At 39.5% G+C, this 17,344-nt stretch overlaps 1 protein-coding gene across 1 annotated transcript; it reads left to right on the forward strand.

The window, feature by feature from the left end:
* Positions 1-28: 28 nt before the first annotated feature.
* On the forward strand, positions 29-16,300 carry LOC139126077 (intraflagellar transport protein 57 homolog). Its single transcript, XM_070692136.1, is given in 11 exon segments — positions 29-287; positions 416-644; positions 1,276-1,384; positions 3,660-3,832; positions 4,332-4,422; positions 11,250-11,260; positions 11,263-11,326; positions 11,845-12,036; positions 12,766-12,897; positions 14,122-14,251; positions 15,278-16,300. Coding segments are annotated over 10 exon segments (1,245 nt in total). The 5' UTR covers positions 29-287; positions 416-477; the 3' UTR covers positions 15,454-16,300.
* The last annotated feature ends 1,044 nt before the right edge of the window (positions 16,301-17,344 follow it).

Consider the following 17,344-nt stretch of genomic DNA (forward strand, 5'->3'; position numbering starts at 1 on the left):
CATCATGCACAGCCAACGTCATATCCGGATGTCTGAATATTTTGAAAAGTCGATCTGATTGATCCTATTTGTTATGTGTGCCTTCTCGCTATGATCCCAAGTTTAACGTGTTTTCGTACCTTTAACGTAAGAAATTAGATAGGCCATTGGGTATAGCGAAAGTTTTTGGGTTCAACAATAAGGAACGCTACTTGAATGCTGGATAACTTTTGAATTCCTTGACCCGTACGTGTTGCACAAGTTCCAACTTCCAGCCAGTCGAAGTGTGGTGTATTTCGTCGAGCCTGGTAAGCAATTATGACAACTATACCGTAACCCTGTAGTTGTGATGTTCTCATCGTTGCGAAACTACATAGCTTGATTTCCCTCATATTATTTCCAGACACAATCGCAAAATATTCGTTGTTGTTTTCAGAGTGACAAGCTAAACACAGGTCACAGGTCTCCACACACTGAACAGCGTGGAATTTCTATATCATGGCGGAGGAACAACGACGTGGTGGTGACGGTGGTGCCGTCGCCGAAAGTGGCCCAGGCATGCAGTATATGCCGTTCGTAGTCATGGAAGATTTACTCGACAAACTGAAATTGCTGAATTACGAAGAGGATTTTCTGCGCGGGGTTGGATTCAAGCCGTTGTCAAGGTAACGTAGTATACTTCCGGTAGTTCGCTCTTGTGCAGTTGGCACCTTGTTAACTCATGGAGGTTGTTAAAGTGGAGAGATATCCTGAAATCCCGGGACCCCAACCTTCACTTTTTTACATTAGGAAGTATATAGCCAAATTAACATGTTAGTTTTTTTTTTCTAACTCCCCAGCTAACTGTACAATTGATAAATCTTTCAACAAAGGTTGGATTTGGTCCGATCAGATCTTATCAATCGACGGGATATTTCCTCTGACTATTGAAATGATTTCAAAGGGAGGGGGCTCAAGGACCTCGTGCCTAGCATGTTGATTGGAATATGTTTTTATTTTCCACACCTCTCTTGGCATTTGTCTTACAATTTTATAATCATACCACCTTGTTGATGATGATAGCGAAAATGTATGACAAATTCCACAGCTGCGATTTCATTTGGTTACACCATTTGCAGGAGCATTTTTTGCAAGATTTAGGTCAGAGGCCTGCCATCGCTGGTTGGCTATGTAGTTCAATTTTGACATCATAAAGTTGTTTTCTATACATCTACAGTGACAGCAATAGCAACATCACCTAAATTTCAGTCATTTTCCATCATAACAATTCATGTGACTCCTATTTTACATTTGCAGGCATTACTTTGCGATACAGACCAACCCGGGAGAACAGTTTTTCATGTTCACATCGCTTGCTGCATGGCTGATAAATCTGATGGGCAAGCCTTTTGACACACCACAAGAAGTGAGTATCAGTCTTTACTTACCTCTGTACTCTGCATCCTTGTTCCTTCTTGACTCAAAAAACTTGCAATCACGCCGTGGTGTCTCAGGGATTACCCTGGCTCAGGATGAGATAAAATCCCACATGAAAAAAAAAACAGTGGGAGAATTTCAAAGTCTGTGGGATGTCCGTGATTTTCTGCATATTGGTTAATTTGCATAACAATACACTTAGTGTGACAGTTTTCGGACAACCTCAGTTTTCGGACATTTAATGACATGCTGTTCGTTGTACTCACTTTGCTCTGTATTGATAGCGTTTTAAAAGTCAAATTAAGTCAGATGACGCTGCCCTCCTGTTTTGGATAGTTTTTTTTTCGGTAGAAGCTATTTCGGGCGCTACAAACTTGGCGAAGTTAGCCACACCATACTACCTCCATGGCCACACCGTACAATACAAGGTGTTGAACGCAACAGACAGAGGCAGCCCGTGTCCGATATCTAAGCGCTATACACGTTGAAAAAAGTTCCGTTGTCCATGGATTAAACGGAACTAATTATCACGAAATATTTCCATATAGTTTTCTAAACACATCGAAATTGAAAATCGGGCTTCGAAGTTTCAAATATCAGTATTTAGCCCCTATGATCATATTCCAAATACAACGTCCAATTACATTACTGAGATATCAGTCCGATTACTACGCACTCAACATGGGTCAAAAATTTGGCATTTTTGACCCCCCCCTAAATGCCACTTCTGTCGGTGTTAACAGTTTGAGGATAAGCACAATAAAGTTTTGAAAGGTATGATAAAGATTTCGTAGTGCTTGTCATTTATGAAACGGCTTTGGGCGAAATTCACTACCCTGTCTGAAAACTGTCACACTTAGTGTAGTTGTAATCCGAGGCGATCGAATCCATACTTTCTAGTGTGGGAGTAACGGAAGTACAGTAGTCCAGAATAGTGCATTTTCGTTTTTTCTTCGCACTGCCACTCGTGCTGGACACTAATTTCTTCGAAAGCGCCATTTTGAGCGACGACAACACGCTGTACATCAGCAATGAACACTTGCTGTATCGACTCCAATGATTTTTCAAAGAACGCAAAACTTCCTGTTGGCAACCAATCACAAACGCTGTTTGAAACGGGTAACTCTGCAACAGATTCTTGGTATAGCGATCTCTACGGCGACACAATGAGTGGTTCTGTACTGAAAACCTGCCAAAGATTACCGATGAATTTAGATCGTGTAAATGTATCACGTACGCACCATTTCCATTATCGGCGCGACTTTTTTGCCCAATTGACATTTCTGAATGCGATTTTTCTGATTTTTGAGCGTAAATATCGCGTTATCGCGCCCCAAAGTGATCCCTGTGTCTGGATTATTAAAATGAGAAATCAGACCATTTTGATAGTGTCTGGATTAACGGGATGATCAGACCATTGTCACATGGTTTATGAACACATCAATACCCTGTGGTCTTTTAATATTGGAATAAACATGATTTCACTTCTTTAAAACAATGGCCAATCAGATGCTCATCATGATGTTGTTGTACAACTACCTTTCTACATCTTTCAAAGAGATCACAAGCAGTCTCAAGTGAATGTTAAAATTTGCTTTTAAAAAGAGGATGAAAATTAGGCACCATGTATGAGACCTCAGGATTACAGAGATAAGCTGTGGTGTGTTTTGCAAAGAGATAGTCCACCCTTTATTCCCATTTGACATACCACTAACTCAAGCACATTCTCTGTGAGCTTTTGAAGTTTTACACGTTACATGTACTGGCATAGAGCTGACCCAAGTAAGTTTCCTGATTTGATCGGCAACATTAAAGCCCCATAAGCTGTGTCTTTTTACATTATTTTTTCAATAAGATAGTTTGAAGTCAAATGCAACTTATGTAAAGATACTTACCAAAGTGTGACAACAGAACATTAAATTTTTGAGCATTGGCGACAAAGACACAACTTAGATTTCAACAACCAGATAGTTTTCGAGTTGTAACTCAGATATAGTGGCTGCATGAATATGTGTATAAGCACCTGAATTTAACCAACCAAATCGTGACCTAGGATTGAATAATATACATAAGACAATATGGCTGAATAATGGGAATCCAAAACAGCTCTCTTAAGATAGGATGATATTTTATGATAAATAAAATGCAAAATATACAGCTAAGTGCACAGTGCTTAGCAATTACATCAGCCCCTTTTTTCAAAGTTTGCATGGCGTATTATCAAAACCAATGGTCGTAACTATGTTATCTTTTGCTCCTGTTAGTATGATGACCCCAATGCTACAATATCCAGTATCTTGGATGAACTGCGGCAGCTGGGTTCTACAGTGGATTTCCCCCCGGCAAAATTGAAGTCTGGCTTTGGTGAACATGTCATCTACGTCATCGATAAATTTGCTGACGAAGCTTTGAAACAGACGAATTTCAACTGGAATAGGTAACTATGATGACTTTTTAGCTTTTCCATCGGTTTCCATCTTTTGTGCTAATATGTATTTGTTGAATACATATTTTGTCAACAAAATAATTACTTAGTTGTTAATAAATATGCCAAAACATATATAGATTTTTCCTTTGACATACATTCTTTTGGATGAGAAGTTTTATGATCAGAAGCTTGTGGCATAGCCAAAAGTATATGAACTCATGGGACTTCTATTTTTATTTCTTAATATTAATATTCTTTCATTGTATTCATCGGACTACATGCAAAAAAGTTCAAGTGTGATCCACAAAAGAAAGGTTCATGAAAGAAAAACAAAACACTATACTGCATTGTAGCAGCTGATATGCACCCTTTATTTTTTTGAGGAAAACTAACAAATTTGTTGACGTGAGTTTAATACATGATACTGAAGTAGAAATTGTATTATCATGGTACATTATCTAGCGGTGTTAAACTGATGACAATTTTCTATACCTGGTTATTATGACAGACCTATCTACCCAGAGGAGGAGATGGAAGAAGAGTCTACAATGGATGATGATGCTGAACTGACTCTGGATAAAGTAGAGGAAGAAATGGGGGTGAGTGATGGGTTGTAGTGTGGGTTATACATGTAGCAGTAATACCATAGATGGGTATGTGGTGGGGAATGATGGGTTGTAGTGTGGGTTATACATGTAGCAGTAATACCATAGATGGGTATGTGGTGGGGAGTGATGGGTTGTAGTGTGGGTTATACATGTAGCAGTAATACCATAGATGGGTATGTGGTGGGGAGTGATGGGTTGTAGTGTGGGTTATACATGTAGCAGTAATACCATACCGGTAGATGGGTGTGTGGTTGGGAGAGATGGGTTATGGGGGTGAGTGGTGGGTTGTAGTGTGGGTTATACATGTAACAGTAATACCATACCGGTAGATGGGTGTGCGGTGGGGAGAGATGGGTTATGGGGTGTGAGTGGTGGGTTGTAATGTGGGTTATACATGTAGTAGTAATAGCATACCGGTAGATGGGTGTGCGGTGGGAGAGATGGGTTATTGGGGTGAGTGATGTGTTGTAATGTGGGTTATACATGTAGCGGTAATAGCATAGATGGGTATGTGGTGGGGAGAGATGGGTTATGGGGGTGAGTGATGGGTTGTAGTGTGGGTTATACATGTAGCAGTAATACCATAGATGGGTATGTGGTGGGGAGTGATGGGTTATGGGGGTGAGTGATGTGTTGTACTGTGGGTTATACATGTAGCAGTAATAGCATAGATGGGTGTGCGGTGGGGATGAGATGGTTATGGGGGTGAGTGATGTGTTGTAATGTGGGTTATACCGTAAAAACCCGATCAATTCGACCAGAAAAAAATAATTACGATTTCAAAATCGTCGATTTATTAGGAAATTAAAACTGCCGAAATAATTTAGTGGTCGAATTAATTGGAACGACGAGGATGAATTTACGCGAGACATGTTTGCCATGTTGAGACTGCTTCAAAGCATGGACTGTGGAATTTTTTGAGGTCGACAAATTAGGTAACAAAAAACCTCAAACACACCTGGGTGTCACATCAAAATCAAAGTGGCCGCGATTACAGACGGAGCGATCTGTGACACTGCCACCGGCCGCTCGACGGACGACGCGTAAGTTGACATCGTGTGCCAGCCCTTGGAAATATATAGTAACTCCCTGACAGGCAGATGAGATAGTCTAATGGCGTTTGATGCATTGAAAGTTTGTAAAAATAATAAAAAATGACATCACCGATCATAAGAAACGTGGTGTTGAAGATAATAGTTTTTAAGAGAAGACTATGATGACCATATTTCTGTAAGTATTGTCTAACTTTGGAAAACCAATTGAACATCTGAAGATTTACTTCAACCAACACTTTTATATTTATTCTACTCTTATTATAAGATTAGTCGAATTTCTGGAAAGTAGGTGTACATTTTCGATGTCTGTGTATCGTCTATACCGAAATCATATCCGAAACAGTATAATCAAATCGCGACAGCGTAAACCTCTCTCTCTCCCTCTCCGGTATTTCGATATTTTATATTGTCGACATTTATATATAAGTCTGAAGTTTCAGGTCACTGCTCAATGCAACTAGTTCATGTCAATTTTCCGTATCGGGCATGGTCTCTATCGTCTCTCAAATCGTTAGTTTTTTCCTGTTATATTTGATATCAGACTCAAAACACAACGTGAACAATGCTGATAATATATTGCATATTTCGTATCGAAAACCGGTAAAGTTCGTAACTGGTGACATGTCACGGCCTGGAGAAAGTGTATCACCATCGATCGAATGTCCGTGACGCTTTTGCTGCCAAATTGACATAAGACATATTGCACAGGGAACTTCGCGGTATGGCAATTATATGAATTTTGCCGTGAAGAAAAATCTGTGACTTTAAACTGGCCGTACAACTAACAGTAAACATGGCGGAGCAATGATACCGACTTCAGAGACTTCGATTTTTTTTTCATTGCGACCGCTGGTGAGAGCGAGTCGTCCGGTGGCATGGAATTTTTTCCCACTGGCTATTTGGCTTTGAATTTTCAATTGCCCTCATATGCATGTGCTAAAAACAAGACGGGCGTTCGCTGTGAATCAATAAGCCTTTTGAATATGAAAAAATCGGACATCTGAACCTCAACTCGCAGCTTGAAAGTTGTTCTCCGAATCAGGACAGGGACATCGGTGAGGCCGGATTTCACGTAGCTATGGAAACCGACGGCTCGTTCGTTGTAAGAAAGCATGCGATGTACGTCACATGCTCTCTTGGGCCTTGGAATTTCGCCGTATCGCCTCTACAGACTACACCGTTTATTACCTAACCATGCTAACAAACACACGATAGTTCAGTAACATATTAATCTACCGATCATCGACCGTCGAACACTTCAAAAACAATGGTCGTGGTCACGGATTCAAGGACGTTCACATGAAGACACGATCAATAAGTGGCGCGCAGAAATATTTTTACTGGTTTTGAGAACTTCTAAAATAACTTGTAATCTGTATATCTTCGCACATCGAACCGATATTGTATACCTATCACCGTCGAAGTTTATGTCTTTCACTGTCGAGTTCTTTTTATCCAAAACACATATCCAGAAGAGTCCCAAAGAGCAGTCAAATGAAAGGATAATTGCTTCAAACAAATGAAATTGCACGAAAGAATGAAAATCAACAACACATCCTGGACGTGATTTAAAACAATAGCGCTTGTGAATAGGACTATTCTATTTGAGTAACGGGGATGGAAAGCACAGAACTGTAAAAGTACTGGAAAAACGTGCCATTTTTCTCGCATTTTTACTAATACCTTTCCATAATTGAATTAAACTAGGTTTAGGGCTTATACACAAAGTGTTCACTGATGTACAGAACTTTAAAAAAGTACTCTGCTGGGAACGAGCAGGGGTTTACACGCTAATGGGCGCAGTAAAACAATGGGCACGTCCATAGGTTCAAGGACGTTCACGGCGTAAAATTGCTTAGACTTGTTTTAATATCTGGTCATCGGTGTACTGCTACCTGTGAATCGAAACGACAAGTGTAGGCCTATAGCTTTGAAATTTTATGGGAGAGAGACACCACGACTGAGACCGGCAGTAGCACAACAAACTATTCCGAATTGTGCGTCCGTGTTTAATACAGACATCTCTCGTAGGTGATTCTGGTTTCTCAATCGAATCAAAAGTCCAACATTTACAACATTGACATAAAATATGTCTGAAAACTTTTGTTTTATTCAACCAACTGATTCATCTCCTTTGATATCCCCTAAGCTACATGTAAACAGTCCGGAAAGACTGATATCGATGTCTCCCGGGCCCCCATGCAGTACGGCCGTACGTGTCCAAATATTTCAGTGTTATACATTTTCTTGTCCTTCTTTTTCTTTCTGAGCCAGTGTCATTATTGTGAACACGGCTAATAAATAAATAATAATATTTCTTCACCGTTTTGCAAAATATCTACGTCACCGGCGCATGGGCAACGTCTTTGTACGTTGGTCAAAACTAATGACACTGTAGGTCAGGATATCACATCGGTCAAAGTAAGATTGAATAAGGAAGACGAAAATGCTTTCATCGATTGACAAAAATGAGAAGGAACGAGTCAGTAAATATCGAACCATAAAGGGGAGATCGAGACTGCCATCCCCCATGATTAATCAACTGGGAACAAAATATATATTTCGATCGACAGACTTACACAGTACAACCAGAGACAGCACTTTATTCAGCTTTAAAATAAGTCACCGCCTTTCCTTTAATAACACCCCGTTTGCGTTTCGATCTACTCTGCTCTGTCCCCAATCGGTATGGCCGTCCGGGTTTCGCCTGCCGTCGGCGTACTGACTGATACATGGTTATTTCTTCAGCTATCTTTTCATCGTTTGGCATAAAATACAGCATCTCTTTTGGTGCACAAGGCAAATCAACGTTTAGAAGGAAAGTCACAGGAGGTTAGGATATTATATAGGTGAAATTAGAAATATTGAAGATGAAAAGACTTATCGGTCGACAAAAATTGCCAGAAACCGAGAATTGAGATTGTCTATGATTTATTAATTGGGTATAAAAATATTCGATTGAGTCATTAAAACAGCCAGAAAGAGCAATTTCTTCAGCTTGAAAAAATAAGTCGTCGTCTTACTCTTTCCTTGACACTGTCCCCATTTGCGTTTGAAAATATTACTCTGTTCCCCGGGCTCTGTTCCCAGTCGGTAAGAACGCACGGCGCGGCGGCGGCGGCCGTACTTACTGACATGTAACATCGATTTTTCCTCAGCAATTTTTTCAGCGTTCGCAAAAGATTTCGCAAACTCGTCCTTTTAGTGCACGGGGCACATCTGTCTATGTGTTTTAGGAACAAGCAACATGTGGTTTAGAACATAATATCTGTCCAATTAGGAAGGGATATTGATTCACACACAGAAAGAGTCTGTAAATTTCAATCGACACGGGATGGTAAGAATTCGGAAAAGACAATAAGAAAGGGAGAAAGTAGGTAATTTATTCTTACTTTCTTCGATATTAAGGTGAGAAAATAGTGACAAAACCAGAGACTAGAGGGTTGGTACTTCACACACGCTGAAACTTCACGCAGATTTCGGAAGAGGGCGACTGAGATCCAGCTCACTATAAATCACTGAGGTTTCATACTCAGCGAAAATAATCATGTGACCCAATGAAAACCAATCTGAAAGCCGTTTACAAAGCCCTTTGTTGTTCTCATTTCTGCCTTTGTATGACCCGTGGTTCATCGTATTCGTAACGGTGGTTTTTGATGTCTTTAAATATCGTTCATTCACCAACTGATGGAAGTTTTTGAAGGGTATGTAATTCGGTCGAATTAATAGAGATCGAGAAAGTCCAAATTTTAGTCGGTGGTCGATTTGAAAGGGCCCAAATAAAATTATGTTTTGTGAAAAAAATAGGGTGGTCGAATTAATAGGGTGGTCGAATTGATCGGGTTTTTACGTTACATGTAGCAGTAATAGCATAGATGGGTGTGCGGTGGGGAGAGATGGGTTATGGGGGTGAGTGATGTGTTGTACTGTGGGTTATACATGTAGCAGTAATAGCATAGATGGGTATGTGGTGGGGAGAGATGGGTTATGGGGGTGAGTGATGTGTTGTACTGTGGGTTATACATGTAGCAGTAATAGCATAGATGGGTGTGCGGTGGGGAGAGATGGGTTATGGGGTGAGTGATGTGTTGTACTGTGGGTTATACATGTAGCAGTAATAGCATAGATGGGTGTGTGGTTGGGAGAGATGGGTTATGGGGGTGAGTGGTGGGTTGTAGTGTGGGTTATACATGTAGCAGTAATACCATAGATGGGTATGTGGTGGGGAGTGATGGGTTATGGGGTGAGTGATGTGTTGTAGTGTGGGTTATACATGTAGCAGTAATACCATACCGGTAGATGGGTGTGTGGTTGGGAGAGATGGGTTATGGGGGTGAGTGGTGGGTTGTAGTGTGGGTTATACATGTAGCAGTAATAGCATAGATGGGTGTGCGGTGGGGAGAGATGGGTTATGGGGGTGAGTGATGTGTTGTACTGTGGGTTATACATGTAGCAGTAATAGCATAGATGGGTGTGCGGTGGGGAGAGATGGGTTATGGGGGTGAGTGGTGGGTTGTAGTGTGGGTTATACATGTAGTAGTAATAGCATAGATGGGTATGTGGTGGGGAGAGATGGGTTATGGGGTGAGTGATGTGTTGTACTGTGGGTTATACATGTAGCAGTAATAGCATAGATGGGTGTGCGGTGGGGAGAGATGGGTTATGGGGTGAGTGATGTGTTGTACTGTGGGTTATACATGTAGCAGTAATAGCATAGATGGGTGTGCGGTGGGGAGAGATGGGTTATGGGGTGAGTGATGTGTTGTACTGTGGGTTATACATGTAGCAGTAATAGCATAGATGGTATGTGGTGGGGAGAGATGGGTTATGGGGTGAGTGATGGGTTGTAGTGTGGGTTATACATGTAGCGGTAATAGCATAGATGGGTGTGCCGTTGGGAGAGATGGGTTATGGGGGTGAGTGATGGGTTGTACTGTGGGTTATACATGTAGCGGTAATAGCATGGGTGTGCGGTGGGGAGAGATGGGTTATGGGGTGAGTGATGGGTTGTACTGTGGGTTATACATGTAGCGGTAATAGCATGGGTGTGCGGTGGGGAGAGATGGGTTATGGGGTGAGTGATGGGTTGTAATGTGGGTTATACACATACACATAAACTATTGACGTTATTCCCTCAAGGGTGAACATAATCAAGAACTAGAACTACAAAAAGAACACGCACAATAAGCAGGAAAAATATGTATAAAATGTATTAGTACATAATGTATTGATGAAATTTGGGTATAATCTAAAAAATACATACATGTAGAAAATCAAAATATACATGCACCAATAGCAATAAAACCGTAGATGGGTATGTGATTGGGAGAGATGGGTTATGCAAACATAAAGATAAACTGACATGTTGGTTAAACACGTCAGTTTATCTGTAATCCCTTCCCAAGTTCCAGTTTAGTCTTATTGGCTGTTTTGTGACCTCCAATAGCAGCTGGTTGTGGGTATCGGTAGGTCTGCAGCAAGAACTGATCAGTCGGACAACAAGAACAAAATTCTTTTTTTCAACACAAAACAAAACCCTAAAATGTCGTTTTGAAATACACTTGAGGTATAGGCATTTTGAGATCAGGGTAAAGGGTTGAAGAGTTACTGAGTGGCACAGATAGAAGCATAAGACACTTAGCACGTTGATGCTGTAGAGAAAGTGGCATGGATCTAACTGCATGTTAAAAAAAACTTGGTGGTGCCTGTATTTGTGTATCTGTATATCAAATTTTTTATCTTATTTTCGTTTCTTTTTGACAGAATGATTATGAGACATTGAAGAAGAAGAGAGTTTCCTTGATCTTGAAGGACTGAAGAACTTGAAAAATAAACCGTAAGTATAGTTTCTATATTTCGGCCAGTCAGCTAGTCAGCCCTATTGCACATATACATGTATTAGACAACTATATGACATATCAGAATTTGTCAGAGTTGATTTGAGTGTACATATCTGCTTCATGTGTTTAGTGACTCCATGCTTAATGAAACACCCTCATTTACAATGTTATCATCAAACTCTGCTTGTGTATTTGTATGTGTAGTAAATTTATGCCATACTCAATTCAAAAAACTTTTCTTTTGGTCCCAAACTTGATAGACAGATTTTGTATGAGCCTGGTTTGTATTCTATGAAAGTTTTGAAGATGACCATGTGACAATTATGAAGTAATTGATGATTTCATTATTAGCAATGAGTTCTGTTACTTTCAGTATCAGTTTGTATATTAAAGTTTACATATTCAATTGCATTGAATTTGAATAACCTGGTACAACCAGAACAGCGCCCTCAGTAGTCAAGTTTTAAGTCTTACCGTCTGTGATTATCACTGTCTGTGTTTGCCATCATCTTCAGGAGAGCAGTGAGCTCAGTAAACCCCAGGAGATAATGGAATCTACCACAGACGCCATTGACTGGAGGCTTGAAGTGGAGAGGGTCTTGCCATCCCTCAAAGTGACCATCCGTACCGACAACAAAGACTGGCGCACTCACGTAGACCAGATGCATCAACACAGAGATGGTATTGAACAGTCTCTTTCACAGACCAAGGTAACATGCCAGTCTGGTAAATTCAGAGCACCCTCAAAGCCAAAATGATGGATCACAGACTTGAGGAAGACCAATTGTTGGCCTGACTCAAATCTAGAAATTCATAAATCATTTCTGAAAAATGCAGAAATGTTGTTATTTAGATGGACATTGTTGTTCATTTGTATCACTTGAAATGAACTATGGCCATAGTTGAATGCTTGAAACAAATACCACCCTTTACCAGCAGCCTTTCAATCTAGCCCTAGTGTATTAAATAGATTTTAGGAACTGAAAATTATGAAACCAGGTGTACAGGATTCATGAATAGACACAGGGATTTATGTAAAATTATCTGATGCATCCTATCAAACAACTGAACTAAGAAAAGTTACACACTTTTGCCTTATCTTTGTTAAAATCATTGCCAGTTCAATTGTGTGTAAAAAAAATTGATGTGCATTTTCACATTGGTTAAATAAAATCTACGTTTCAAAGGAATGGAACAGCAAGGTGATACGGGATTAGCTTGTGTAATACTAGGTTAAAACTTGAAGTGTATTGTTTGTACTGCTGTAACATTATATCTTCAACGTCCAACAATCAAATTGTTATAATTTGGTGTGGGCCTATTGACAGCCTCTATTTCCATAGCTCTAAGGGGCACAGTCCCTATATAGCCAGAGGGACTGTGAACGGAATAAAGATACGCAAGTCATATGTACGCTGTTTGTGATTGGATGCTTTCAGGGTCACCTGGACAAACTGCACCAGGAGATTTCCAGAACACTGGAGAAAATAAACAGCAGAGAGAAGTACATCAACAACCAACTGGAACACTTACTGGGTGAATTCAGACACATGCAGGATTCCCTGGCTGAAGTGAGTCTGCCATTTATAAAATCTGCCTCATGGTTTGTATCAACTCTTTGAGCACCAAAGTCAATTTTTGTCGCTTTTATAAAATGTACCCTAGACCATTTTTTTCAGATTTTTGCCAAAATTTTGACAAAAAACTGTAGCCAATGAAATGTGATATCTGTTTGGTCCAAAATTATCACAAGACTTACAAAAAAGTTATTAAAAATTGGTAGAATGTTGTCCTACAATTTTGGTTGGGAAAATTCCGGCACTCAGAGGGTTAATCTGCATTGCAAAGGTTATATGGGAAACATTCAGGAATGAATGTTTCAAATTCATCTTGTTTTTCATTTCCACTTTTTGAAATGAAAAACAAAATGCAGTAGAGCTCTCCATGATGTTTCAAAAAAAATTCTTCTATGGTTCAACTGTTGGACACTTGTATGCTGTCACCAACTTATTCCAACCAACCTTTCATTATGTTTACTTCGCAAGATATGAGTCTTGATGGCAGGAAATGTATAACAAGTGAACTCTTTCATGACAATGATACTGCTTAACATTTGATAAAATTTTTGAATATCTCTGATAGGAGATGAAAACCTAGTATGTCATTTCCCAACTCTATCCATACGATTGCCTTTTGTCAGTAAATTATATTCCTTCTGTACAATATAAAGTAACCAAACCCCATTGGATGGTATTTAAGTGTTGTAATCCTAGCAGTGCTTCTTTTGCCATGGATTTGGAACACAGGTACATCGTACATAGTATACCGGGGGTACAGGAACCCAATTACCATTTCAATTCTTCCCTGACCCGATTGCAGTGATACACCAAGGGGAACCCAGGTAACACAACCAGGGAGATCCTCATTAATATTTACCTAGGTGCTGCCCCTTAACAGCAACACTGTACAAGCATATGTGTAAGCTACTATTACTGACCTGACCAACAGTGAGATAAAATTATTGAGAGCACTTACTCACCCAATCCCCATTCCACACATGCCTGATATACACATACCAGTACATACACTGCACTCAAACTCATAGTGAGGGCATGAAAGAATTCAGCTGTGTGGTTGTTGTAGAAGACAAGTAGCACAAAGCATTGAACTTGGCATTCATTCATAGCATTGTACAATTTGACACTCACGTCATGCCGCAGTGCCCTGAACACTGACATTTCTAGACAGAAACCGCCTGTGATGCGTTCCTGACTGATTCAAAAATATCTTGACAGGTGAAGGAGCAGTACAGACAAGCCAGTGGTGGTGTGACGGACAGAAGCAGAGCGTTGGCTGAGGTTTCTGAAGATTTGGAAAAAATCAAACAAGACATGGAAGAGAGGGGTTCCAGTATGACAGATGGAGGTAAATTTATTCATAATTTTGTCACAATGCTTTGCTTTCAGGTAGTATGCACCTCAAAAGTGAAGACTTAAACTTTTGCTGAGCTCAAACTTTCCTCAGGGAGTCTTTCAACCATTTTCTTTCAAAATCACGAAAAAAAATTGGGGATAACTATGCAAATTTTGGTGCTAGAGAAACAAATAACCTAAGATTTACCAATATTTGATATTCAAAATAGCCGCAATCCCTGTGTTAATTCTATGGAGAAAAATAAAATTTTTGATTTTTGAAAAACTAAGATGGTGAAAGTATTTCGTTCTCCAAGGGCTTCAAAATAAACCCACACAAGTGGTAGATCAGAAAAGATTGGTAAAGTTTGAGAGTCCAAATATCTGCCCCCGACGTGCATTGTACCTTAATTATTGAGAGATGAAAATAATTGTAGCATAATCCAATTTAAACGAACTTAAATGTTTGTAAACTGATCCAGACAGCGGATGTATGAAACATACGTTCAATGGTTCTTTTTTTCTTTTGTTTGTTACATGAACATGTTACATTAGGAATGTAGTGATTTCTGGAAGATATTTTACACATGTACAAGTTATAAAAACCAAGAATGGTGTTATTTTTGTTACTTAGAACACTTTTTCTTGCAAAATCTTTTGTTACAATGTATTCCGCAGTTCAGTAGTATCAGTGAAATACAACTGGTTAAACCCAAAATTTGAATGGTCTGCATGGTACAAACCCACATACGCAAAGGCACAAAAAAATATGTATATTTCCATGCACGCTCCAATGTGTACACGTGGCTTGGTTTGTACCGCCATCACATGAATTTTTGAGCGTACTGAGTCTGTAGAACACCATGTTTCTGTGTTGCTCCTTAGTAGAACCATTAAAAAATTACCTTAAATTGTCAGTGACCTGTGTTTATTCATGTTTTGTATTTATTACAGTTTATTTCAGCAATAAAGCACAATCATGTAGCAAGCAGTCTGTTCTTCCAGCCTTGACATTTCATTTTCACCTGTGTCATTGCAGCGCCATTGGTGAAAATCAAGCAGGCCCTACAGCGACTGAAGACAGAGATCACGCAGATGGACGTACGCATCGGCACAGTTGAACACAGCCTGCTCCAGGCCAGACTCAAAGACAGAAGTAACATGCAGAGAGATATGAACAAACCGCTGGTCTCTGATAGCTATGATTATGCATAACCATTGTACTTGAACAAATCCATTGCTGTAAAAAAATTTTGATTCATTATTCCCTATTGTTTTCCACTTCTTACATTAAAAACCCCACATCACCCAATCTACTTAATGACCACTATTGATAAAATTGAACTATCACTGCAGAATTGGAAGGGTATGGTCACTCTCTTCTAAATTTGCAAAGTTGTAGAATGAATGTTTGCAGGTGTAGTAGGAAGGAGTCGTCGGAAATGCACTCAAAGGGACATAAGACAGTGTAAAAACACTATCCAGGGTAAGTTTTTGATTGATGAAAGGTAAAATATGTTCATCATATTTTGCCGTACAATATAAATACTGCAGCTACATTGACGTGATGCATATAGATATTGTGCATGCAATACATTGTTTGTAAACAAGAAAACCACAACGCCGCAGTTCCAATGACTCCCTCCCCCCCCCCCCCCCCCCCCCCATGCCATGAAATGTTTCCAATTTCAACCATTGCAATTTACATACACTGATACAAACATTACACCATATTACCATTGTTAAGTACCGCAGATTATCAACCCTACCCATTCTGGAAAAAAACTCCATATGTTTTACTGTTTGTGAATTGATCAGTGTATGTGTAAATTTTGTCAGAATCTGAACAAGTTTTCCCGTCAAAAGTTATGAAAGAATGCAAGCTTGGTGAAATGAGATTGCTGGTTGGCAATACAGTTCATAGGCAAAGTTTACAAACCCGTACTTTTAGGGTGATTGCTCTGTATTGCTTATCTCTCCTGTCACTGTGAAATGAACAAAAGTGTTTTTTTGTACATATTGCATTTAGCTTTTAATAAATATATTGTCCATTGTGAGTGTACAGGCATGTCTATCATGAGTCACTGTGTACGCTGTTGCAGTCAGTCCAGAGCTTAGCGTACAGTAGAGTAACTCCAGGTTTTGCCTTGGGTTTTGGGTTGCTCTGTCATCCAACCTGCAACCCTAGGCAAAAACCTGAGCTACTGTACTGCAGCTATCGGGAGCTCTTCCTACAGATATCCTGTGTGTTAATGACAGTAGCTCCTTCCTTGATCTTTTTTCACAAGAAATACACCCCTTTCACCCAACAACTAAAGTGTATCAGGCCAAAGAGGTCAGAATACTGTGTCACAGATTTTCCTGGCAAAACAAAGATGCGGCGAGCAAATAATCAATTTTTCCTTCACAAACCATTAGTATTCATACTATAGATGTTATTCCTTAGTTGGCCTCCTCCCCAACCTCACCCCTCTTCAAAACAGTTAATGATTCCCAGAGTTTTTGATCCAAATGAAGTTGTATTATACTCTCAAATACACACACACTCACGTATATCCATAGCCATCCATCTATATCTATATATCTATATATATATATATATATATATATATATATAATGTGCCCTCCCGGTTATCACCATAATGGCTTTATGGCAACCTCTGAACTTGGGCACAGAGAATATATATATATATATTTTTTTTTTTCCTGTATATATATATATATATATATATATATATATATATATATATATATATATATATATATATATATATATATATATATATATATATATATATATATGTGTGTGTGTTTGTGTGTATTCCATCAGCATTCCCATTGTGTTTAAAGTTAATGAAGTTATTGAGTGGTAGGGTTTTTCACCTGGTTGTAATACCATACCAGGTCATGTCAAAATAGACGATGGTGTTGTTGCAGAGGCAGTAGTGGTTCTCATTATGGAGGAAAGCAGGAGCGCTATTTGTGAAATCCATGGAGAACTTTGTATTTAATGTGCAGTAGGAGATCGAAGAGGTATTGACGTTGACGGGCAGTGGTCGGGAAGCCTAACAGCGCCCTCAGTCAGTGGGCATTCTAGGGTCTTGAT

This window comes from Ptychodera flava (assembly GCF_041260155.1).
Source record: "Ptychodera flava strain L36383 chromosome 3 unlocalized genomic scaffold, AS_Pfla_20210202 Scaffold_26__1_contigs__length_13983176_pilon, whole genome shotgun sequence".
Taxonomy (NCBI): Eukaryota; Metazoa; Hemichordata; class Enteropneusta; family Ptychoderidae; genus Ptychodera; species Ptychodera flava.